General features: G+C 53.6%; 1 protein-coding gene across 3 annotated transcripts in view; it reads right to left on the bottom strand.

Annotated features, from left to right (window-relative positions):
- HASPIN (histone H3 associated protein kinase) overlaps positions 1-26934 on the bottom strand; it is a 107996-nt gene that overhangs the window by 3874 nt on the left and 77188 nt on the right. For 2 of the 3 annotated variants that reach the window (XR_012320013.1, XM_073677108.1), the window contains exon 10: positions 25409-25471. The exons of the other annotated variant lie outside the window; for it this stretch is intronic. Coding sequence is in view for 1 of the 2 variants with exons in the window: in XM_073677108.1 (XP_073533209.1) it covers positions 25409-25471 (63 nt within the window). In the remaining variant the exon portion in view is untranslated. The remainder of the gene's footprint in view (positions 1-25408; positions 25472-26934) is intronic. 3 annotated transcript variants of the gene reach the window in all.

Below are 26934 nucleotides of genomic sequence, written 5' to 3'. Positions count from 1 at the left end.
ACAATCAGAGGAAAAGTATAACAGAAACTCGTCCCCACTTCTGCATTTTTTCACTCACTCCTGGTTTTGGCTTACAAATACGAATATAAAATACTGACCAAATACTGAACATGTCCTTCGTCTTATACTCCACAAATCCGGCCTTCATGGAAGAGTGCCAAAAAGAAAGCCAAAGATGAATAAGTATTTTGCATTTAACCTAAAAAGTTAAGTGTGGTGGAAAAACTAACACTGCACATCACCCTGAAAACACTATTCCCACCGTCATACATGGTGGTGGCAGCATCATGCTGTGGGGAGGCTTTTCTTCAGCAGGGGCAGGGAAGCTGGTCAGATGGATGGAGCTAAATACAAGCCAATTCTTGAAGAAAATCTGTTAGAGGCTGCAGAAGACTTGAGACTGGGGCATAGGTTCACCTTCCAGCAGGACAACGACGCTCAACATCCTGTCAGTTACAATAGAGGGTTTAGATCAGAGCATATTCCTGTATGAACAACAGTCACAGTCCAGACCCAAATCCAGAGAATCTGTGACAAAACGTGAAAACTACTGATCACAGATGTCCCCATCCAATATCATGGAGAGACAGACCCCAAAAGAGTGCAGCAGAGAAAGCTGGAGAGACAGACCCCAAAAGAGTGCAGCAGAGAAAGCTGGAGAGACAGACCCCAAAAGAGTGCAGCAGAGAAAGCTGGAGAGACAGACCCCAAAAGAGTGCAGCAGAGAAAGCTGGAGAGACAGACCCCAAAAGAGTGCAGCAGAGAAAGCTGGAGAGACAGACCCCAAAAGAGTGCAGCAGAGAAAGCTGGAGAGACAGACCCCAAAAGAGTGCAGCAGAGAAAGCTGGAGAGACAGACCCCAAAAGAGTGCAGCAGAGAAAGCTGGAGAGACAGACCCCAAAAGAGTGCAGCAGAGAAAGCTGGAGAGACAGACCCCAAAAGAGTGCAGCAGAGAAAGCTGGAGAGACAGACCCCAAAAGAGTGCAGCAGAGAGAGCTGGAGAGACAGACCCCAAAAGAGTGCAGCAGAGAAAGCTGGAGAGACAGACCCCAAAAGAGTGCAGCAGAGAAAGCTGGAGAGACAGACCCCAAAAGAGTGCAGCAGAGAAAGCTGGAGAGACAGACCTCAAAAGAGTGCAGCAGAGAAAGCTGGAGAGACAGACCCCAAAAGAGTGCAGCAGAGAAAGCTGGAGAGACAGACCCCAAAAGAGTGCAGCAGAGAAAGCTGGAGAGACAGACCCCAAAAGAGTGCAGCAGAGAAAGCTGGAGAGACAGACCCCAAAAGAGTGCAGCAGAGAAAGCTGGAGAGACAGACCCCAAAAGAGTGCAGCAGAGAAAGCTGGAGAGACAGACCCCAAAAGAGTGCAGCAGAGAAAGCTGGAGAGACAGACCTCAAAAGAGTGCAGCAGAGAAAGCTGGAGAGACAGACCTCAAAAGAGTGCAGCAGAGAAAGCTGGAGAGACAGACCTCAAAAGAGTGCAGCAGAGAAAGCTGGAGAGACGGACCCCAAAAGAGTGCAGCAGAGAAAGCTGGAGAGACGGACCCCAAAAGAGTGCAGCAGAGAAAGCTGGAGAGACGGACCCCAAAAGAGTGCAGCAGAGAAAGCTGGAGAGACGGACCCCAAAAGAGTGCAGCAGAGAAAGCTGGAGAGACGGACCCCAAAAGAGTGCAGCAGAGAAAGCTGGAGAGACAGACCTCAAAAGACTGCAGCAGAGAAAGCTGGAGAGACAGACCCCAAAAGAGTGCAGCAGAGAAAGCTGGAGAGACAGACCCCAAAAGAGTGCAGCAGAGAAAGCTGGAGAGACAGACCCCAAAAGAGTGCAGCAGAGAAAGCTGGAGAGACAGACCCCAAAAGAGTGCAGCAGAGAAAGCTGGAGAGACAGACCCCAAAAGAGTGCAGCAGAGAAAGCTGGAGAGACAGACCCCAAAAGAGTGCAGCAGAGAAAGCTGGAGAGACAGACCCCAAAAGAGTGCAGCAGAGAAAGCTGGAGAGACAGACCCCAAAAGAGTGCAGCAGAGAAAGCTGGAGAGACAGACCCCAAAAGAGTGCAGCAGAGAGAGCTGGAGAGACAGACCCCAAAAGAGTGCAGCAGAGAGAGCTGGAGAGACAGACCCCAAAAGAGTGCAGCAGAGAAAGCTGGAGAGACAGACCCCAAAAGAGTGCAGCAGAGAAAGCTGGAGAGACAGACCCCAAAAGAGTGCAGCAGAGAAAGCTGGAGAGACAGACCCCAAAAGAGTGCAGCAGAGAAAGCTGGAGAGACAGACCTCAAAAGAGTGCAGCAGAGAAAGCTGGAGAGACAGACCCCAAAAGAGTGCAGCAGAGAAAGCTGGAGAGACAGACCCCAAAAGAGTGCAGCAGAGAAAGCTGGAGAGACAGACCCCAAAAGAGTGCAGCAGAGAAAGCTGGAGAGACAGACCCCAAAAGAGTGCAGCAGAGAAAGCTGGAGAGACAGACCCCAAAAGAGTGCAGCAGAGAAAGCTGGAGAGACAGACCCCAAAAGAGTGCAGCAGAGAAAGCTGGAGAGACAGACCCCAAAAGAGTGAAGCAGAGAAAGCTGGAGAGACAGACCCCAAAAGAGTGCAGCAGAGAAAGCTGGAGAGACAGACCCCAAAAGAGTGCAGCAGAGAAAGCTGGAGAGAGACCCCAAAAGAGTGCAGCAGAGAAAGCTGGAGAGACAGACCCCAAAAGAGTGCAGCAGAGAAAGCTGGAGAGACAGACCCCAAAAGAGTGCAGCAGAGAAAGCTGGAGAGACAGACCCCAAAAGAGTGCAGCAGAGAAAGCTGGAGAGACAGACCTCAAAAGAGTGCAGCAGAGAAAGCTGGAGAGACAGACCTCAAAAGAGTGAAGCAGAGAAAGCTGGAGAGACAGACCCCAAAAGAGTGCAGCAGAGAAAGCTGGAGAGACAGACCCCAAAAGAGTGCAGCAGAGAAAGCTGGAGAGACAGACCCCAAAAGAGTGCAGCAGAGAAAGCTGGAGAGACAGACCTCAAAAGAGTGCAGCAGAGAAAGCTGGAGAGACAGACCTCAAAAGAGTGCAGCAGAGAAAGCTGGAGAGACAGACCTCAAAAGAGTGCAGCAGAGAAAGCTGGAGAGACAGACCCCAAAAGAGTGCAGCAGAGAAAGCTGGAGAGACAGACCCCAAAAGAGTGCAGCAGAGAAAGCTGGAGAGACAGACCCCAAAAGAGTGCAGCAGAGAAAGCTGGAGAGACAGACCCCAAAAGAGTGCAGCAGAGAAAGCTGGAGAGACAGACCCCAAAAGACTGCAGAGAAAAGTGGTCCTACAAAGTACTGACTCAGGGGGCTGAAGACAAATGCACGGCACAATTATCAGATTTATATTTTTTAAAATATGTAGAAAACCTAAAAATATTTAGAAGGCCGATATCATACATTACAGGGGTTACTGTAGATACAGGCCCCCGGGCACAGAGGTACATTACAGGGGTTACTGTAGATACAGGCCCCCGGGCACAGAGGTACATTACAGGGGTTACTGTAGATACAGTCCCCCGGGCACAGAGGTACATTACAGGGGTTACTGTAGATACAGGCCCCCGGGCACAGAGGTACATTACAGGGGTTACTGTAGATACAGGCCCCCGGGCACAGAGGTACATTACAGGGGTTACTGTAGATACAGGCCCCCGGGCACAGAGGTACATTACAGGGGTTACTGTAGATACAGGCCCCCGGGCACAGAGGTACATTACAGGGGTTACTGTAGATACAGTCCCCCGGGCACAGAGGTACATTACAGGGGTTACTGTAGATACAGGCCCCCGGGCACAGAGGTACATTACAGGGGTTACTGTAGATACAGTCCCCCGGGCACAGAGGTACATTACAGGGGTTACTGTAGATACAGTCCCCCGGGCACAGAGGTACATTACAGGGGTTACTGTAGATACAGTCCCCCGGGCACAGAGGCACATTACAGGGGTTACTGTAGATACGGTCCCCCGGGCACAGAGGTACATTACAGGGGTTACTGTAGATACAGTCCCCCGGGCACAGAGGTACATTACAGGGGTTACTGTAGATACAGTCCCCCGGGCACAGAGGTACATTACAGGGGTTACTGTAGATACAGGCCCCCGGGCACAGAGGCACATTACAGGGGTTACTGTAGATACAGGCCCCCGGGCACAGAGGTACATTACAGGGGTTACTGTAGATACAGGCCCCCGGGCACAGAGGTACATTACAGGGGTTACTGTAGATACAGGCCCCCGGGCACAGAGGTACATTACAGGGGTTACTGTAGATACAGTCCCCCGGGCACAGAGGTACATTACAGGGGTTACTGTAGATACAGTCCCCCGGGCACAGAGGTACATTACAGGGGTTACTGTAGATACGGTCCCCCGGGCACAGAGGTACATTACAGGGGTTACTGTAGATACAGTCCCCCGGGCACAGAGGCACATTACAGGGGTTACTGTAGATACGGTCCCCCGGGCACAGAGGTACATTACAGGGGTTACTGTAGATACAGTCCCCCGGGCACAGAGGTACATTACAGGGGTTACTGTAGATACGGTCCCCCGGGCACAGAGGTACATTACAGGGGTTACTGTAGATACAGTCCCCCGGGCACAGAGGTACATTACAGGGGTTACTGTAGATACAGTCCCCCGGGCACAGAGGTACATTACAGGGGTTACTGTAGATACAGTCCCCCGGGCACAGAGGTACATTACAGGGGTTACTGTAGATACAGTCCCCCGGGCACAGAGGTACATTACAGGGGTTACTGTAGATACAGTCCCCCGGGCACAGAGGTACATTACAGGGGTTACTGTAGATACAGTCCCCCGGGCACAGAGGTACATTACAGGGGTTACTGTAGATACAGTCCCCCGGGCACAGAGGTACATTACAGGGGTTACTGTAGATACAGTCCCCCGGGCACAGAGGTACATTACAGGGGTTACTGTAGATACAGGCCCCCGGGCACAGCGGCACATTACAGGGGTTACTGTAGATACAGTCCCCCGGGCACAGAGGTACATTACAGGGGTTACTGTAGATACAGTCCCCCGGGCACAGAGGTACATTACAGGGGTTACTGTAGATACAGTCCCCCGGGCACAGAGGTACATTACAGGGGTTACTGTAGATACAGTCCCCCGGGCACAGAGGCACATTACAGGGGTTACTGTAGATACAGTCCCCCGGGCACAGAGGCACATTACAGGGGTTACTGTAGATACAGTCCCCCGGGCACAGAGGCACATTACAGGGGTTACTGTAGATACAGTCCCCCGGGCACAGAGGCACATTACAGGGGTTACTGTAGATACAGTCCCCCGGGCACAGAGGTACATTACAGGGGTTACTGTAGATACAGTCCCCCGGGCACAGAGGTACATTACAGGGGTTACTGTAGATACAGTCCCCCAGGCACAGAGGTACATTACAGGGGTTACTGTAGATACAGTCCCCCGGGCACAGAGGTACATTACAGGGGTTACTGTAGATACAGTCCCCCGGGCACAGAGGTACATTACAGGGGTTACTGTAGATACAGTCCCCCGGGCACAGAGGTACATTACAGGGGTTACTGTAGATACAGTCCCCCGGGCACAGAGGTACATTACAGGGGTTACTGTAGATACAGTCCCCCAGGCACAGAGGTACATTACAGGGGTTACTGTAGATACAGTCCCCCGGGCACAGAGGTACATTACAGGGGTTACTGTAGATACAGTCCCCCGGGCACAGAGGTACATTACAGGGGTTACTGTAGATACAGTCCCCCAGGCACAGAGGTACATTACAGGGGTTACTGTAGATACAGTCCCCCGGGCACAGAGGCACATTACAGGGGTTACTGTAGATACAGGCCCCCGGGCACAGAGGTACATTACAGGGGTTACTGTAGATACGGGCCCCCGGGCACAGAGGTACATTACAGGGGTTACTGTAGATACAGTCCCCCGGGCACAGAGGTACATTACAGGGGTTACTGTAGATACAGTCCCCCGGGCACAGAGTTACATTACAGGGGTTACTGTAGATACAGTCCCCCGGGCACAGAGGTACATTACAGGGGTTACTGTAGATACAGTCCCCCGGGCACAGAGGTACATTACAGGGGTTACTGTAGATACAGTCCCCCGGGCACAGAGGTACATTACAGGGGTTACTGTAGATACGGGCCCCCGAGCACAGAGGTACATTACAGGGGTTACTGTAGATACGGTCCCCCGGGCACAGAGGTACATTACAGGGGTTACTGTAGATACGGTCCCCCGGGCACAGAGGTACATTACAGGGGTTACTGTAGAGACAGTCCCCCGGGCACAGAGGTACATTACAGGGGTTACTGTAGATACGGGCCCCCGGGCACAGAGGTACATTACAGGGGTTACTGTAGATACGGGCCCCCGGGCACAGAGGTACATTACAGGGGTTACTGTAGATACAGTCCCCCGGGCACAGAGGCACATTACAGGGGTTACTGTAGATACGGGCCCCCGGGCACAGAGGTACATTACAGGGGTTACTGTAGATACAGTCCCCCGGGCACAGAGGTACATTACAGGGGTTACTGTAGATACAGTCCCCCGGGCACAGAGGTACATTACAGGGGTTACTGTAGATACAGTCCCCCGGGCACAGAGGTACATTACAGGGGTTACTGTAGATACGGTCCCCCGGGCACAGAGGTACATTACAGGGGTTACTGTAGATACAGTCCCCCGGGCACAGAGGTACATTACAGGGGTTACTGTAGATACGGTCCCCCGGGCACAGAGGTACATTACAGGGGTTACTGTAGATACGGTCCCCCGGGCACAGAGGTACATTACAGGGGTTACTGTAGATACGGTCCCCCGGGCACAGAGGTACATTACAGGGGTTACTGTAGATACGGTCCCCCGGGCACAGAGGTACATTACAGGGGTTACTGTAGATACGGTCCCCCGGGCACAGAGGCACATTACAGGGGTTACTGTAGATACAGTCCCCCGGGCACAGAGGCACATTACAGGGGTTACTGTAGATACGGGCCCCCGGGCACAGAGGCACATTACAGGGGTTACTGTAGATACGGGCCCCCGGGCACAGAGGTACATTACAGGGGTTACTGTAGATACAGTCCCCCGGGCACAGAGGTACATTACAGGGGTTACTGTAGATACAGTCCCCCGGGCACAGAGGTACATTACAGGGGTTACTGTAGATACAGTCCCCCGGGCACAGAGGTACATTACAGGGGTTACTGTAGATACAGTCCCCCGGGCACAGAGGTACATTACAGGGGTTACTGTAGATACAGTCCCCCGGGCACAGAGGTACATTACAGGGGTTACTGTAGATACAGTCCCCCGGGCACAGAGGTACATTACAGGGGTTACTGTAGATACAGTCCCCCGGGCACAGAGGAACATTACAGGGGTTACTGTAGATACGGTCCCCCGGGCACAGAGGTACATTACAGGGGTTACTGTAGATACAGTCCCCCGGGCACAGAGGTACATTACAGGGGTTAATGTAGATACAGTCCCCCGGGCACAGAGGAACATTACAGGGGTTACTGTAGATACGGTCCCCCGGGCACAGAGGTACATTACAGGAGTTACTGTAGATACAGTCCCCCAGGCACAGAGGTACATTACAGGGGTTACTGTAGATACGGGCCCCCGGGCACAGAGGTACATTACAGGGGTTACTGTAGATACGGTCCCCCGGGCACAGAGGTACATTACAGGGGTTACTGTAGATACAGTCCCCCGGGCACAGAGGAACATTACAGGGGTTACTGTAGATACGGTCCCCCGGGCACAGAGGTACATTACAGGAGTTACTGTAGATACAGTCCCCCAGGCACAGAGGAACATTACAGGGGTTACTGTAGATACGGGCCCCCGGGCACAGAGGTACATTACAGGGGTTACTGTAGATACAGTCCCCCGGGCACAGAGGTACATTACAGGGGTTACTGTAGATACAGTCCCCCGGGCACAGAGGCACATTACAGGGGTTACTGTAGATACAGTCCCCCGGGCACAGAGGTACATTACAGGAGTTACTGTAGATACAGTCCCCCGGGCACAGAGGCACATTACAGGGGTTACTGTAGATACAGTCCCCCGGGCACAGAGGCACATTACAGGGGTTACTGTAGATACAGTCCCCCGGGCACAAAGGCACATTACAGGGGTTACTGTAGATACAGTCCCCCGGGCACAGAGGCACATTACAGGGGTTACTGTAGATACGGGCCCCCGGGCACAGAGGCACATTACAGGGGTTACTGTAGATACGGGCCCCCGGGCACAGAGGCACATTACAGGGGTTACTGTAGATACAGGCCCCCGGGCACAGAGGCACATTACAGGGGTTACTGTAGATACAGTCCCCCGGGCACAGAGGTACATTACAGGGGTTACTGTAGATACGGGCCCCCGGGCACAGAGGTACATTACAGGGGTTACTGTAGATACGGGCCCCCGGGCACAGAGGTACATTACAGGGGTTACTGTAGATACGGGCCCCCGGGCACAGAGGTACATTACAGGGGTTACTGTAGATACAGTCCCCCGGGCACAGAGGTACATTACAGGGGTTACTGTAGATACAGTCCCCCGGGCACAGAGGTACATTACAGGGGTTACTGTAGATACGGTCCCCCGGGCACAGAGGCACATTACAGGGGTTACTGTAGATACGGGCCCCCGGGCACAGAGGCACATTACAGGGGTTACTGTAGATACGGGCCCCCGGGCACAGAGGCACATTACAGGGGTTACTGTAGATACAGGCCCCCGGGCACAGAGGTACATTACAGGGGTTACTGTAGATACAGTCCCCCGGGCACAGAGGTACATTACAGGGGTTACTGTAGATACAGTCCCCCGGGCACAGAGGTACATTACAGGGGTTACTGTAGATACGGTCCCCCGGGCACAGAGGTACATTACAGGGGTTACTGTAGATACGGTCCCCCGGGCACAGAGGTACATTACAGGGGTTACTGTAGATACAGTCCCCCAGGCACAGAGGTACATTACAGGGGTTACTGTAGATACAGTCCCCCGGGCACAGAGGTACATTACAGGGGTTACTGTAGATACGGGCCCCCGGGCACAGAGGCACATTACAGGGGTTACTGTAGATACAGGCCCCCGGGCACAGAGGTACATTACAGGGGTTACTGTAGATACAGTCCCCCGGGCACAGAGGGACATTACAGGGGTTACTGTAGATACAGTCCCCCGGGCACAGAGGTACATTACAGGGGTTACTGTAGATACAGTCCCCCGGGCACAGAGGCACATTACAGGGGTTACTGTAGATACAGTCCCCCGGGCACAGAGGCACATTACAGGGGTTACTGTAGATACGGTCCCCCGGGCACAGAGGCACATTACAGGGGTTACTGTAGATACAGTCCCCCGGGCACAGAGGTACATTACAGGGGTTACTGTAGATACGGTCCCCCGGGCACAGAGGTACATTACAGGGGTTACTGTAGATACGGTCCCCCGGGCACAGAGGTACATTACAGTGGTTACTGTAGATACAGTCCCCCGGGCACAGAGGTACATTACAGGGGTTACTGTAGATACGGTCCCCCGGGCACAGAGGTACATTACAGGGGTTACTGTAGATACAGTCCCCCGGGCACAGAGGTACATTACAGGGGTTACTGTAGATACGGTCCCCCGGGCACAGAGGCACATTACAGGGGTTACTGTAGATACAGTCCCCCGGGCACAGAGGCACATTACAGGGGTTACTGTAGATACAGTCCCCCGGGCACAGAGGTACATTACAGGGGTTACTGTAGATACAGTCCCCCGGGCACAAAGGTACATTACAGGGGTTACTGTAGATACAGTCCCCCGGGCACAGAGGCACATTACAGGGGTTACTGTACATACAGTCCCCCGGGCACAGAGGCACATTACAGGGGTTACTGTAGATACAGTCCCCCGGGCACAGAGGTACATTACAGGGGTTACTGTAGATACAGTCCCCCGGGCACAGAGGCACATTACAGGGGTTACTGTACATACAGTCCCCCGGGCACAGAGGTACATTACAGGGGTTACTGTAGATACAGTCCCCCGGGCACAGAGGTACATTACAGGGGTTACTGTAGATACGGGCCCCCGGGCACAGAGGTACATTACAGGGGTTACTGTAGATACAGTCCCCCGGGCACAGAGGCACATTACAGGGGTTACTGTAGATACAGTCCCCCGGGCACAGAGGTACATTACAGGGGTTACTGTAGATACGGTCCCCCGGGCACAGAGGTACATTACAGGGGTTACTGTAGATACAGTCCCCCGGGCACAGAGGTACATTACAGGGGTTACTGTAGATACAGTCCCCCGGGCACAGAGGCACATTACAGGGGTTACTGTAGATACAGTCCCCCGGGCACAGAGGTACATTACAGGGGTTACTGTAGATACGGTCCCCCGGGCACAGAGGTACATTACAGGGGTTACTGTAGATACAGGCCCCCAGGCACAGAGGTACATTACAGGGGTTACTGTAGATACAGGCCCCCGGGCACAGAGGTACATTACAGGGGTTACTGTAGATACAGGCCCCCAGGCACAGAGGTACATTACAGGGGTTACTGTAGATACAGTCCCCCGGGCACAGAGGTACATTACAGGGGTTACTGTAGATACGGTCCCCCGGGCACAGAGGTACATTACAGGGGTTACTGTAGATACAGTCCCCCGGGCACAGAGGTACATTACAGGGGTTACTGTAGATACAGGCCCCCAGGCACAGAGGTACATTACAGGGGTTACTGTAGATACAGTCCCCCAGGCACAGAGGTACATTACAGGGGTTACTGTAGATACGGTCCCCCGGGCACAGAGGTACATTACAGGGGTTACTGTAGATACAGTCCCCCGGGCACAGAGGTACATTACAGGGGTTACTGTAGATACAGTCCCCCGGGCACAGAGGCACATTACAGGGGTTACTGTAGATACAGTCCCCCGGGCACAGAGGTACATTACAGGGGTTACTGTAGATACGGTCCCCCGGGCACAGAGGTACATTACAGGGGTTACTGTAGATACAGGCCCCCAGGCACAGAGGTACATTACAGGGGTTACTGTAGATACAGTCCCCCGGGCACAGAGGTACATTACAGGGGTTACTGTAGATACAGTCCCCCGGGCACAGAGGCACATTACAGGGGTTACTGTAGATACGGGCCCCCGGGCACAGAGGCACATTACAGGGGTTACTGTAGATACGGGCCCCCGGGCACAGAGGCACATTACAGGGGTTACTGTAGATACGGGCCCCCGGGCACAGAGGTACATTACAGGGGTTACTGTAGATACAGTCCCCCGGGCACAGAGGTACATTACAGGGGTTACTGTAGATACGGTCCCCCGGGCACAGAGGTACATTACAGGGGTTACTGTAGATACAGTCCCCCGGGCACAGAGGTACATTACAGGGGTTACTGTAGATACAGTCCCCCGGGCACAGAGGTACATTACAGGGGTTACTGTAGATACAGTCCCCCGGGCACAGAGGTACATTACAGGGGTTACTGTAGATACAGTCCCCCGGGCACAGAGGTACATTACAGGGGTTACTGTAGATACAGTCCCCCGGGCACAGAGGTACATTACAGGGGTTACTGTAGATACAGTCCCCCGGGCACAGAGGTACATTACAGGGGTTACTGTAGATACAGTCCCCCGGGCACAGAGGTACATTACAGGGGTTACTGTAGATACAGTCCCCCGGGCACAGAGGTACATTACAGGGGTTACTGTAGATACAGTCCCCCGGGCACAGAGGTACATTACAGGGGTTACTGTAGATACAGTCCCCCGGGCACAGAGGTACATTACAGGGGTTACTGTAGATACAGGCCCCCGGGCACAGCGGCACATTACAGGGGTTACTGTAGATACAGGCCCCCGGGCACAGCGGCACATTACAGGGGTTACTGTAGATACAGTCCCCCGGGCACAGAGGCACATTACAGGGGTTACTGTAGATACGGGCCCCCGGGCACAGAGGTACATTACAGGGGTTACTGTAGATACGGGCCCCCGGGCACAGAGGTACATTACAGGGGTTACTGTAGAGACAGTCCCCCGGGCACAGAGGTACATTACAGGGGTTACTGTAGAGACAGTCCCCCGGGCACAGAGGTACATTACAGGGGTTACTGTAGATACAGTCCCCCGGGCACAGAGGTACATTACAGGGGTTACTGTAGATACAGTCCCCCGGGCACAGAGGTACATTACAGGGGTTACTGTAGATACAGTCCCCCGGGCACAGAGGTACATTACAGGGGTTACTGTAGATACAGTCCCCCGGGCACAGAGGTACATTACAGGGGTTACTGTAGATACAGTCCCCCGGGCACAGAGGTACATTACAGGGGTTACTGTAGATACGGGCCCCCGGGCACAGAGTTACATTACAGGGGTTACTGTAGATACGGGTCCCCGGGCACAGAGGTACATTACAGGGGTTACTGTAGATACAGTCCCCCGGGCACAGAGGTACATTACAGGGGTTACTGTAGATACAGTCCCCCGGGCACAGAGGCACATTACAGGGGTTACTGTAGATACGGGCCCCCGGGCACAGAGGTACATTACAGGGGTTACTGTAGATACGGGCCCCCGGGCACAGAGGTACATTACAGGGGTTACTGTAGAGACAGTCCCCCGGGCACAGAGGTACATTACAGGGGTTACTGTAGATACAGTCCCCCGGGCACAGAGGTACATTACAGGGGTTACTGTAGATACGGGCCCCCGGGCACAGAGTTACATTACAGGGGTTACTGTAGATACGGTCCCCCGGGCACAGAGGCACATTACAGGGGTTACTGTAGATACAGTCCCCCGGGCACAGAGGTACATTACAGGGGTTACTGTAGATACAGTCCCCCGGGCACAGAGGTACATTACAGGGGTTACTGTAGATACAGTCCCCCGGGCACAGAGGTACATTACAGGGGTTACTGTAGATACAGTCCCCCGGGCACAGAGGTACATTACAGGGGTTACTCTAGATACAGTCCCCCGGGCACAGAGTTACATTACAGGGGTTACTGTAGATACGGGTCCCCCGGGCACAGAGGTACATTACAGGGGTTACTGTAGATACAGTCCCCCGGGCACAGAGGTACATTACAGGGGTTACTGTAGATACGGTCCCCCGGGCACAGAGGTACATTACAGGGGTTACTGTAGATACGGTCCCCCGGGCACAGAGGTACATTACAGGGGTTACTGTAGATACAGTCCCCCGGGCACAGAGGTACATTACAGGGGTTACTGTAGATACGGTCCCCCGGGCACAGAGGTACATTACAGGGGTTACTGTAGAGACAGTCCCCCAGGCACAGAGGTACATTACAGGGGTTACTGTAGATACAGTCCCCCGGGCACAGAGGTACATTACAGGGGTTACTGTAGATACGGGCCCCCGGGCACAGAGGTACATTACAGGGGTTACTGTAGATACAGGCCCCCGGGCACAGAGGTACATTACAGGGGTTACTGTAGATACAGGCCCCCGGGCACAGAGGTACATTACAGGGGTTACTGTAGATACAGTCCCCCGGGCACAGAGGTACATTACAGGGGTTACTGTAGATACAGTCCCCCGGGCACAGAGGTACATTACAGGGGTTACTGTAGATACGGGCCCCCGGGCACAGAGTTACATTACAGGGGTTACTGTAGATACGGGCCCCCGGGCACAGAGGTACATTACAGGGGTTACTGTAGAGACAGTCCCCCGGGCACAGAGGTACATTACAGGGGTTACTGTAGATACAGTCCCCCGGGCACAGAGGTACATTACAGGGGTTACTGTAGATACAGTCCCCCGGGCACAGAGGTACATTACAGGGGTTACTGTAGATACAGGCCCCCGGGCACAGAGTTACATTACAGGGGTTACTGTAGATACGGGCCCCCGGGCACAGAGGTACATTACAGGGGTTACTGTAGATACAGTCCCCCGGGCACAGAGGTACATTACAGGGGTTACTGTAGATACAGTCCCCCGGGCACAGAGGTACATTACAGGGGTTACTGTAGATACAGTCCCCCGGGCACAGAGGTACATTACAGGGGTTACTGTAGATACGGTCCCCCGGGCACAGAGGTACATTACAGGGGTTACTGTAGATACAGTCCCCCGGGCACAGAGGTACATTACAGGGGTTACTGTAGATACAGTCCCCCGGGCACAGAGGTACATTACAGGGGTTACTGTAGATACGGGCCCCCGGGCACAGAGGTACATTACAGGGGTTACTGTAGATACAGTCCCCCGGGCACAGAGGCACATTACAGGGGTTACTGTAGATACAATCCCCCGGGCACAGAGGTACATTACAGGGGTTACTGTAGATACGGGCCCCCGGGCACAGAGGTACATTACAGGGGTTACTGTAGATACAGTCCCCCGGGCACAGAGGTACATTACAGGGGTTACTGTAGATACGGTCCCCCGGGCACAGAGGTACATTACAGGGGTTACTGTAGAGACAGTCCCCCGGGCACAGAGGTACATTACAGGGGTTACTGTAGATACGGTCCCCCGGGCACAGAGGTACATTACAGGGGTTACTGTAGATACGGTCCCCCGGGCACAGAGGTACATTACAGGGGTTACTGTAGATACGGTCCCCCGGGCACAGAGGTACATTACAGGGGTTACTGTAGATACGGTCCCCCGGGCACAGAGGTACATTACAGGGGTTACTGTAGATACGGTCCCCCGGGCACAGAGGTACATTACAGGGGTTACTGTAGATACGGGCCCCCGGGCACAGAGGTACATTACAGGGGTTACTGTAGATACGGGCCCCCAGGCACAGAGGTACATTACAGGGGTTACTGTAGAGACAGTCCCCCAGGCACAGAGGTACATTACAGGGGTTACTGTAGATACAGGCCCCCGGGCACAGAGGTACATTACAGGGGTTACTGTAGATACGGTCCCCCGGGCACAGAGGTACATTACAGGGGTTACTGTAGATACGGTCCCCCGGGCACAGAGGTACATTACAGGGGTTACTGTAGATACGGGCCCCCGGGCACAGAGGTACATTACAGGGGTTACTGTAGATACAGTCCCCCGGGCACAGAGGTACATTACAGGGGTTACTGTAGATACGGTCCCCCGGGCACAGAGGTACATTACAGGGGTTACTGTAGATACAGTCCCCCGGGCACAGAGGTACATTACAGGGGTTACTGTAGATACAGTCCCCCGGGCACAGAGGTACATTACAGGGGTTACTGTAGATACAGGCCCCCGGGCACAGAGGTACATTACAGGGGTTACTGTAGATACAGGCCCCCGGGCACAGCGGCACATTACAGGGGTTACTGTAGATACAGTCCCCCGGGCACAGCGGCACATTACAGGGGTTACTGTAGATACAGTCCCCCGGGCACAGAGGCACATTACAGGGGTTACTGTAGATACGGGCCCCCGGGCACAGAGGTACATTACAGGGGTTACTGTAGATACGGGCCCCCGGGCACAGAGGTACATTACAGGGGTTACTGTAGAGACAGTCCCCCGGGCACAGAGGTACATTACAGGGGTTACTGTAGAGACAGTCCCCCGGGCACAGAGGTACATTACAGGGGTTACTGTAGATACAGTCCCCCGGGCACAGAGGTACATTACAGGGGTTACTGTAGATACAGTCCCCCGGGCACAGAGGTACATTACAGGGGTTACTGTAGATACAGTCCCCCGGGCACAGAGGTACATTACAGGGGTTACTGTAGATACAGTCCCCCGGGCACAGAGGTACATTACAGGGGTTACTGTAGATACGGGTCCCCGGGCACAGAGGTACATTACAGGGGTTACTGTAGATACGGTCCCCCGGGCACAGAGTTACATTACAGGGGTTACTGTAGATACGGGTCCCCGGGCACAGAGGTACATTACAGGGGTTACTGTAGATACGGTCCCCCGGGCACAGAGTTACATTACAGGGGTTACTGTAGATACGGGTCCCCGGGCACAGAGGTACATTACAGGGGTTACTGTAGATACGGTCCCCCGGGCACAGAGGCACATTACAGGGGTTACTGTACATACAGTCCCCCGGGCACAGAGGTACATTACAGGGGTTACTGTAGATACAGGCCCCCGGGCACAGAGGTACATTACAGGGGTTACTGTAGATACGGTCCCCCGGGCACAGAGGTACATTACAGGGGTTACTGTAGATACAGTCCCCCGGGCACAGAGGCACATTACAGGGGTTACTGTAGATACGGGCCCCCGGGCACAGAGGTACATTACAGGGGTTACTGTAGATACGGGCCCCCGGGCACAGAGGTACATTACAGGGGTTACTGTAGAGACAGTCCCCCGGGCACAGAGGTACATTACAGGGGTTACTGTAGATACAGTCCCCCGGGCACAGAGGTACATTACAGGGGTTACTGTAGATACGGGCCCCCGGGCACAGAGTTACATTACAGGGGTTACTGTAGAGACAGTCCCCCGGGCACAGAGGTACATTACAGGGGTTACTCTAGATACAGTCCCCCGGGCACAGAGTTACATTACAGGGGTTACTGTAGATACGGGTCCCCCGGGCACAGAGGTACATTACAGGGGTTACTGTAGATACAGTCCCCCGGGCACAGAGGTACATTACAGGGGTTACTGTAGATACAGTCCCCCGGGCACAGAGGTACATTACAGGGGTTACTGTAGATACGGTCCCCCGGGCACAGAGGCACATTACAGGGGTTACTGTAGATACGGTCCCCCGGGCACAGAGGTACATTACAGGGGTTACTGTAGATACGGTCCCCCGGGCACAGAGGTACATTACAGGGGTTACTGTAGATACGGTCCCCCGGGCACAGAGGTACATTACAGGGGTTACTGTAGATACAGTCCCCCGGGCACAGAGGTACATTACAGGGGTTACTGTAGATACGGTCCCCCGGGCACAGAGGTACATTACAGGGGTTACTGTAGAGACAGTCCCCCAGGCACAGAGGTACATTACAGGGGTTACTGTAGATACAGTCCCCCGGGCACAGAGGTACATTACAGGGGTTACTGTAGATACGGGCCCCCGGGCACAGAGGTACATTACAGGGGTTACTGTAGATACAGTCCCCCGGGCACAGAGGTACATTACAGGGGTTACTGTAGATACAGTCCCCCAGGCACAGAGGTACATTACAGGGGTTACTGTAGATACAGTCCCCCAGGCACAGAGGTACATTACAGGGGTTACTGTAGATACAGTCCCCCAGGCACAGAGGTACATTACAGGGGTTACTGTAGATACAGTCCCCCGGGCACAGAGGTACATTACAGGGGTTACTGTAGATACAGGCCCCCGGGCACAGAGGTACATTACAGGGGTTACTGTAGATACAGTCCCCCGGGCACAGAGGTACATTACAGGGGTTACTGTAGATACGGGCCCCCGGGCACAGAGTTACATTACAGGGGTTACTGTAGATACGGGCCCCCGGGCACAGAGGTACATTACAGGGGTTACTGTAGATACGGGCCCCCGGGCACAGAGGTACATTACAGGGGTTACTGTAGAGACAGTCCCCCGGGCACAGAGGTACATTACAGGGGTTACTGTAGAGACAGTCCCCCGGGCACAGAGGTACATTACAGGGGTTACTGTAGATACAGTCCCCCGGGCACAGAGGTACATTACAGGGGTTACTGTAGATACAGTCCCCCGGGCACAGAGGTACATTACAGGGGTTACTGTAGATACAGTCCCCCGGGCACAGAGGTACATTACAGGGGTTACTGTAGATACAGTCCCCCGGGCACAGAGGTACATTACAGGGGTTACTGTAGATACGGGTCCCCGGGCACAGAGGTACATTACAGGGGTTACTGTAGATACGGTCCCCCGGGCACAGAGTTACATTACAGGGGTTACTGTAGATACGGGTCCCCGGGCACAGAGGTACATTACAGGGGTTACTGTAGATACGGTCCCCCGGGCACAGAGTTACATTACAGGGGTTACTGTAGATACGGGTCCCCGGGCACAGAGGTACATTACAGGGGTTACTGTAGATACGGTCCCCCGGGCACAGAGGCACATTACAGGGGTTACTGTACATACAGTCCCCCGGGCACAGAGGTACATTACAGGGGTTACTGTAGATACAGGCCCCCGGGCACAGAGGTACATTACAGGGGTTACTGTAGATACGGTCCCCCGGGCACAGAGGTACATTACAGGGGTTACTGTAGATACAGTCCCCCGGGCACAGAGGCACATTACAGGGGTTACTGTAGATACGGGCCCCCGGGCACAGAGGTACATTACAGGGGTTACTGTAGATACGGGCCCCCGGGCACAGAGGTACATTACAGGGGTTACTGTAGAGACAGTCCCCCGGGCACAGAGGTACATTACAGGGGTTACTGTAGATACAGTCCCCCGGGCACAGAGGTACATTACAGGGGTTACTGTAGATACGGGCCCCCGGGCACAGAGTTACATTACAGGGGTTACTGTAGAGACAGTCCCCCGGGCACAGAGGTACATTACAGGGGTTACTCTAGATACAGTCCCCCGGGCACAGAGTTACATTACAGGGGTTACTGTAGATACGGGTCCCCCGGGCACAGAGGTACATTACAGGGGTTACTGTAGATACAGTCCCCCGGGCACAGAGGTACATTACAGGGGTTACTGTAGATACAGTCCCCCGGGCACAGAGGTACATTACAGGGGTTACTGTAGATACGGTCCCCCGGGCACAGAGGCACATTACAGGGGTTACTGTAGATACGGTCCCCCGGGCACAGAGGTACATTACAGGGGTTACTGTAGATACGGTCCCCCGGGCACAGAGGTACATTACAGGGGTTACTGTAGATACGGTCCCCCGGGCACAGAGGTACATTACAGGGGTTACTGTAGATACAGTCCCCCGGGCACAGAGGTACATTACAGGGGTTACTGTAGATACGGTCCCCCGGGCACAGAGGTACATTACAGGGGTTACTGTAGAGACAGTCCCCCAGGCACAGAGGTACATTACAGGGGTTACTGTAGATACAGTCCCCCGGGCACAGAGGTACATTACAGGGGTTACTGTAGATACGGGCCCCCGGGCACAGAGGTACATTACAGGGGTTACTGTAGATACAGTCCCCCGGGCACAGAGGTACATTACAGGGGTTACTGTAGATACAGTCCCCCAGGCACAGAGGTACATTACAGGGGTTACTGTAGATACAGTCCCCCAGGCACAGAGGTACATTACAGGGGTTACTGTAGATACAGTCCCCCAGGCACAGAGGTACATTACAGGGGTTACTGTAGATACAGTCCCCCGGGCACAGAGGTACATTACAGGGGTTACTGTAGATACAGGCCCCCGGGCACAGAGGTACATTACAGGGGTTACTGTAGATACAGTCCCCCGGGCACAGAGGTACATTACAGGGGTTACTGTAGATACGGGCCCCCGGGCACAGAGTTACATTACAGGGGTTACTGTAGATACGGGCCCCCGGGCACAGAGGTACATTACAGGGGTTACTGTAGATACAGTCCCCCGGGCACAGAGGTACATTACAGGGGTTACTGTAGATACAGTCCCCCGGGCACAGAGGCACATTACAGGGGTTACTGTAGATACAATCCCCCGGGCACAGAGGTACATTACAGGGGTTACTGTAGATACGGGCCCCCGGGCACAGAGGTACATTACAGGGGTTACTGTAGATACAGTCCCCCGGGCACAGAGGTACATTACAGGGGTTACTGTAGATACGGTCCCCCGGGCACAGAGGTACATTACAGGGGTTACTGTAGAGACAGTCCCCCGGGCACAGAGGTACATTACAGGGGTTACTGTAGATACGGGCCCCCGGGCACAGAGGTACATTACAGGGGTTACTGTAGATACGGTCCCCCGGGCACAGAGGTACATTACAGGGGTTACTGTAGATACGGTCCCCCGGGCACAGAGGTACATTACAGGGGTTACTGTAGATACGGTCCCCCGGGCACAGAGGTACATTACAGGGGTTACTGTAGATACGGTCCCCCGGGCACAGAGGTACATTACAGGGGTTACTGTAGATACGGGCCCCCGGGCACAGAGGTACATTACAGGGGTTACTGTAGATACGGGCCCCCGGGCACAGAGGTACATTACAGGGGTTACTGTAGAGACAGTCCCCCAGGCACAGAGGTACATTACAGGGGTTACTGTAGATACGGTCCCCCGGGCACAGAGGTACATTACAGGGGTTACTGTAGATACGGTCCCCCGGGCACAGAGGTACATTACAGGGGTTACTGTAGATACGGTCCCCCGGGCACAGAGGTACATTACAGGGGTTACTGTAGATACGGTCCCCCGGGCACAGAGGTACATTACAGGGGTTACTGTAGATACGGTCCCCCGGGCACAGAGGTACATTACAGGGGTTACTGTAGATACGGTCCCCCGGGCACAGAGGTACATTACAGGGGTTACTGTAGATACGGTCCCCCGGGCACAGAGGTACATTACAGGGGTTACTGTAGATACGGTCCCCCGGGCACAGAGGCACATTACAGGGGTTACTGTAGATACGGTCCCCCGGGCACAGAGGCACATTACAGGGGTTACTGTAGATACAGTCCCCCGGGCACAGAGGCACATTACAGGGGTTACTGTAGATACGGTCCCCCGGGCACAGAGGCACATTACAGGGGTTACTGTAGATACGGTCCCCCGGGCACAGAGGTACATTACAGGGGTTACTGTAGATACGGTCCCCCGGGCACAGAGGTACATTACAGGGGTTACTGTAGATACAGTCCCCCGGGCACAGAGGTACATTACAGGGGTTACTGTAGATACAGTCCCCCGGGCACAGAGGTACATTACAGGGGTTACTGTAGATACAGTCCCCCGGGCACAGAGGTACATTACAGGGGTTACTGTAGATACGGTCCCCCGGGCACAGAGGTACATTACAGGGGTTACTGTAGATACAGTCCCCCGGGCACAGAGGTACATTACAGGGGTTACTGTAGATACAGTCCCCCGGGCACAGAGGTACATTACAGGGGTTACTGTAGATACAGTCCCCCGGGCACAGAGGTACATTACAGGGGTTACTGTAGATACAGTCCCCCGGGCACAGAGGTACATTACAGGGGTTACTGTAGATACAGTCCCCCGGGCACAGAGGTACATTACAGGGGTTACTGTAGATACAGTCCCCCAGGCACAGAGGTACATTACAGGGGTTACTGTAGATACAGTCCCCCGGGCACAGAAGCACATTACAGGGGTTACTGTAGATACAGTCCCCCGGGCACAAAGGCACATTACAGGGGTTACTGTACATACAGTCCCCCGGGCACAGAGGTACATTACAGGGGTTACTGTAGATACGGGCCCCCGGGCACAGAGGTACATTACAGGGGTTACTGTAGATACGGGCCCCCGGGCACAGAGGTACATTACAGGGGTTACTGTAGATACGGGCCCCCGGGCACAGAGGTACATTACAGGGGTTACTGTAGATACGGGCCCCCGGGCACAGAGGTACATTACAGGGGTTACTGTAGATACAGTCCCCCGGGCACAGAGGTACATTACAGGGGTTACTGTAGATACAGTCCCCCGGGCACAGAGGTACATTACAGGGGTTACTGTAGATACAGTCCCCCGGGCACAGAGGTACATTACAGGCGTTACTGTAGATACGGTCCCCCGGGCACAGAGGTACATTACAGGGGTTACTGTAGATACAGTCCCCCGGGCACAGAGGTACATTACAGGGGTTACTGTAGATACAGTCCCCCGGGCACAGAGGTACATTACAGGGGTTACTGTAGATACAGTCCCCCGGGCACAGAGGTACATTACAGGGGTTACTGTAGATACAGTCCCCCGGGCACAGAGGTACATTACAGGAGTTACTGTAGATACAGTCCCCCGGGCACAGAGGTACATTACAGGGGTTACTGTAGATACGGTCCCCCGGGCACAGAGGTACATTACAGGGGTTACTGTAGATACGGTCCCCCGGGCACAGAGGTACATTACAGGGGTTACTGTAGATACAGTCCCCCGGGCACAGAGGTACATTACAGGAGTTACTGTAGATACAGTCCCCCGGGCACAGAGGTACATTACAGGGGTTACTGTAGATACGGTCCCCCGGGCACAGAGGTACATTACAGGGGTTACTGTAGATACGGTCCCCCGGGCACAGAGGCACATTACAGGCGTTACTGTAGATACGGTCCCCCGGGCACAGAGGTACATTACAGGGGTTACTGTAGATACGGTCCCCCGGGCACAGAGGTACATTACAGGCGTTACTGTAGATACGGTCCCCCGGGCACAGAGGTACATTACAGGGGTTACTGTAGATACAGTCCCCCGGGCACAGAGGTACATTACAGGCGTTACTGTAGAGACAGTCCCCCGGGCACAGAGGTACATTACAGGCGTTACTGTAGAGAGTCCCCCGGGCACAGAGGTACATTATAGGCGTTACTGTAGAGACGGTCCCCCGGGCACAGAGGTACATTACAGGGGTTACTGTAGATACAGTCCCCCGGGCACAGAGGTACATTACAGGGGTTACTGTAGATACAGTCCCCCGGGCACAGAGGTACATTACAGGAGTTACTGTAGATACAGTCCCCCGGGCACAGAGGTACATTACAGGGGTTACTGTAGATACAGGCCCCCGGGCACAGAGGTACATTACAGGGGTTACTGTAGATACAGTCCCCCGGGCACAGAGGTACATTACAGGGGTTACTGTAGATACAGTCCCCCGGGCACAGAGGTACATTACAGGGGTTACTGTAGATACGGTCCCCCGGGCACAGAGGCACATTACAGGGGTTACTGTAGATACAGTCCCCCGGGCACAGAGGTACATTACAGGGGTTACTGTAGATACGGTCCCCCGGGCACAGAGGTACATTACAGGGGTTACTGTAGATACGGTCCCCCAGGCACAGAGGTACATTACAGGGGTTACTGTAGATACAGTCCCCCAGGCACAGAGGTACATTACAGGGGTTACTGTAGATACGGGCCCCCGGGCACAGAGGTACATTACAGGGGTTACTGTAGATACAGTCCCCCGGGCACAGAGGCACATTACAGGGGTTACTGTAGATACAGTCCCCCGGGCACAGAGGTACATTACAGGGGTTACTGTAGATACAGTCCCCCGGGCACAGAGGTACATTACAGGGGTTACTGTAGATACAGGCCCCCGGGCACAGAGGTACATTACAGGGGTTACTGTAGATACAGGCCCCCGGGCACAGAGGCACATTACAGGGGTTACTGTAGATACGGGCCCCCGGGCACAGAGGTACATTACAGGGGTTACTGTAGATACGGTCCCCCGGGCACAGAGGTACATTACAGGGGTTACTGTAGATACAGTCCCCCGGGCACAGAGGTACATTACAGGGGTTACTGTAGATACAGTCCCCCGGGCACAGAGGTACATTACAGGGGTTACTGTAGATACGGGCCCCCGAGCACAGAGGTACATTACAGGGGTTACTGTAGATACGGTCCCCCGGGCACAGAGGTACATTACAGGGGTTACTGTAGATACGGTCCCCCGGGCACAGAGGTACATTACAGGGGTTACTGTAGAGACAGTCCCCCGGGCACAGAGGTACATTACAGGGGTTACTGTAGATACAGTCCCCCGGGCACAGAGGTACATTACAGGGGTTACTGTAGATACAGTCCCCCGGGCACAGAGGTACATTACAGGGGTTACTGTAGATACAGTCCCCCAGGCACAGAGGTACATTACAGGGGTTACTGTAGATACAGTCCCCCGGGCACAGAGGTACATTACAGGGGTTACTGTAGATACAGTCCCCCGGGCACAGAGGTACATTACAGGGGTTACTGTAGATACAGTCCCCCGGGCACAGAGGTACATTACAGGGGTTACTGTAGATACAGGCCCCCGGGCACAGAGGTACATTACAGGGGTTACTGTAGATACAGTCCCCCGGGCACAGAGGTACATTACAGGGGTTACTGTAGATACAGTCCCCCGGGCACAGAGGTACATTACAGGGGTTACTGTAGATACGGTCCCCCAGGCACAGAGGTACATTACAGGGGTTACTGTAGATACGGGCCCCCGGGCACAGAGGTACATTACAGGGGTTACTGTAGATACAGTCCCCCGGGCACAGAGGTACATTACAGGGGTTACTGTAGATACAGTCCCCCGGGCACAAAGATACATTACAGGGGTTACTGTAGATACGGGCCCCCGGGCACAGAGGTACATTACAGGGGTTACTGTAGAGACAGTCCCCCAGGCACAGAGGCACATTACAGGCGTTACTGTAGATACAGGCCCCCGGGCACAGAGGCACATTACAGGGGTTACTGTAGATACAGGCCCCCGGGCACAGAGGTACATTACAGGCGTTACTGTAGATACAGTCCCCCGGGCACAGAGGAACATTACAGGGGTTACTGTAGATACGGGCCCCCGGGCACAGAGGTACATTACAGGGGTTACTGTAGATACGGTCCCCCGGGCACAGAGGTACATTACAGGGGTTACTGTAGATACAGTCCCCCGGGCACAGAGGTACATTACAGGGGTTACTGTAGATACAGTCCCCCGGGCACAGAGGTACATTACAGGGGTTACTGTATATACAGGCCCCCGGGCACAGAGGTACATTACAGGGGTTACTGTAGATACAGTCCCCCGGGCACAGAGGAACATTACAGGGGTTACTGTAGATACGGGCCCCCGGGCACAGAGGTACATTACAGGGGTTACTGTAGATACGGTCCCCCGGGCACAGAGGTACATTACAGGGGTTACTGTAGATACAGTCCCCCGGGCACAGAGGTACATTACAGGGGTTACCGTAGATACAGTCCCCCGGGCACAGAGGTACATTACAGGGGTTACTGTAGATACGGGCCCCCGGGCACAGAGGTACATTACAGGGGTTACTGTAGATACAGTCCCCCAGGCACAGAGGTACATTACAGGGGTTACTGTAGATACAGTCCCCCGGGCACAGAGGTACATTACAGGGGTTACTGTAGATACAGTCCCCCGGGCACAGAGGTACATTACAGGGGTTACTGTAGATACAGGCCCCCGGGCACAGAGGTACATTACAGGGGTTACTGTAGATACAGTCCCCCGGGCACAGAGGTACATTACAGGGGTTACTGTAGATACGGTCCCCCGGGCACAGAGGTACATTACAGGGGTTACTGTAGATACGGGCCCCCGGACACAGACGTACGTTATGGGGTGAATGCTGGTTGTATCATCAGACAGCACTCCTGATCCCAGTACCAATGTTACCACCTGCCGAGGGCAGAGGAGCGGCACACAGATGTACTCACGAATGCAGCTGGATGAAGCCGCTCGTCTGGTTCTCTTCTTCTCCGCTCAGTAGGCTCAGCTCCCTGTAACAGAAGATGGAACGTGAGCTTGTGGATACCTAGCAGTCCGAGCAGAAAGAGGAAGCGGAGAGGTGACAGTCACACTGCTGGTAGGAAACTTTCTAAGGCTATGTGCGCAAGTTCAGGATTTGAAGTAGAAATTTCTGCAGAGTTTCTGCATCTCCTTGACAGGAAAAACACACGGTTTGCCGCGCTTTTGTACATCAATGAATGCTTTTTAGAGCTAAATAAAGTTATTTGAAAAGGAACGTGGGGCATTGCTTTAACCCTTGAATTACCGCCAGAACTGGGGTGAGTATATTTGTTAATTTAAGAATGTGTCTGTTGTATTTAAAATAAAGTGTTTGCTCTGTGTCTGTGTTTATTTAAATCTTTACTTTAATTAGGTTTGGTGATGAAAGGGTCTGATTAAAACCTTGCCATCACCAAACAAAAGAGCTAGGTGTCAGCTAATCCCATTCACCCAATCTTCATTAGCATTCCCATTCATGTAATTTCTGGGGCAGCTGTGAGCTGCTATTTTTAGCCTAGGAGGTGCCATTAGGCAAACATGGTCCCAGGCTATTATTAACAGCTCTTAACTGTTTCGTTAGCTCCTACGTCCCCACGTACACTGCGCTTTGGACACAGTGTATTTTTGCTGCGTCCAAAACGTGGTGTTCTAATGCCGCACTTTTGTTGTCGGTACATGTGAATCCACAGCATATAATGACACTTCAATCAGTCAAAATCTGCAGTGGAGACTAGCGTCTCCACTACAGAAATTGACATGCTGCTGGTGAGTTTGGGTACATGGCCACGATCAGGAGCCGCTACGGGCTTGAAGCTGTGTGTTTATACAACGTCAAACCTGCAGCGTCCAGATGTTACGTTATAGTGGATGGGATCTCCAGAAATCCCATGTCCACTATGCGTGCATCTGAGGTTGTGGATCACCCATGGACAATGACCTGTGGCGCGTCTTTCAGGACCGCAGCATGTCAAATTCTCTTGCGGAGTCGCTAGCCTCTGCAACAGAAATTTGACCACTAGAAAGTATTGAATGCAGTAAATAAGCATGGTTCAGTGAACACATGTGGATTTACCTGCGTTCAATAGAATGCAACGTTTTGGTCGCAGCAAAAATATGCTGCATCCAAAGCGCTGCTACATCCGGATCGTAGGCACAGAGCCTAAAAAATTTTTTAAAAAAAATGGCGTGGGCTCCTGCGTCGTTTTCATTACCAGCAGAGAGAAAGCCGACCGCTGGTGGCTGATATTAGTAGCCAGGGAAGGGGGCCATTAATGTTCCCTGGCTATTAACGCCCACAGCTGTTTGAGTAGACTTTACTGGCTAGATTACAGGAGGACCCCAGAAGAAAATTGAAAATTGAAGTAGGGTAAAAAAAAAAAAAGAAAGGCTAAACAGACAGCTGCGGGCTGATATTAATAGCCAGGGAATGGGCCATGAATACTAGCCCCCTCCG

The sequence above is a fragment of the Phyllobates terribilis genome, unplaced genomic scaffold, assembly GCF_046119375.1.
Source record: "Phyllobates terribilis strain yellow unplaced genomic scaffold, ASM4611937v1 Scaffold_4__5_contigs__length_816908805, whole genome shotgun sequence".
Taxonomy (NCBI): domain Eukaryota; kingdom Metazoa; phylum Chordata; class Amphibia; order Anura; family Dendrobatidae; genus Phyllobates; species Phyllobates terribilis.
The sequence above is the reverse complement of the archived record's forward strand: the minus strand, read 5'-3'. Positions and strand labels throughout refer to the sequence as shown.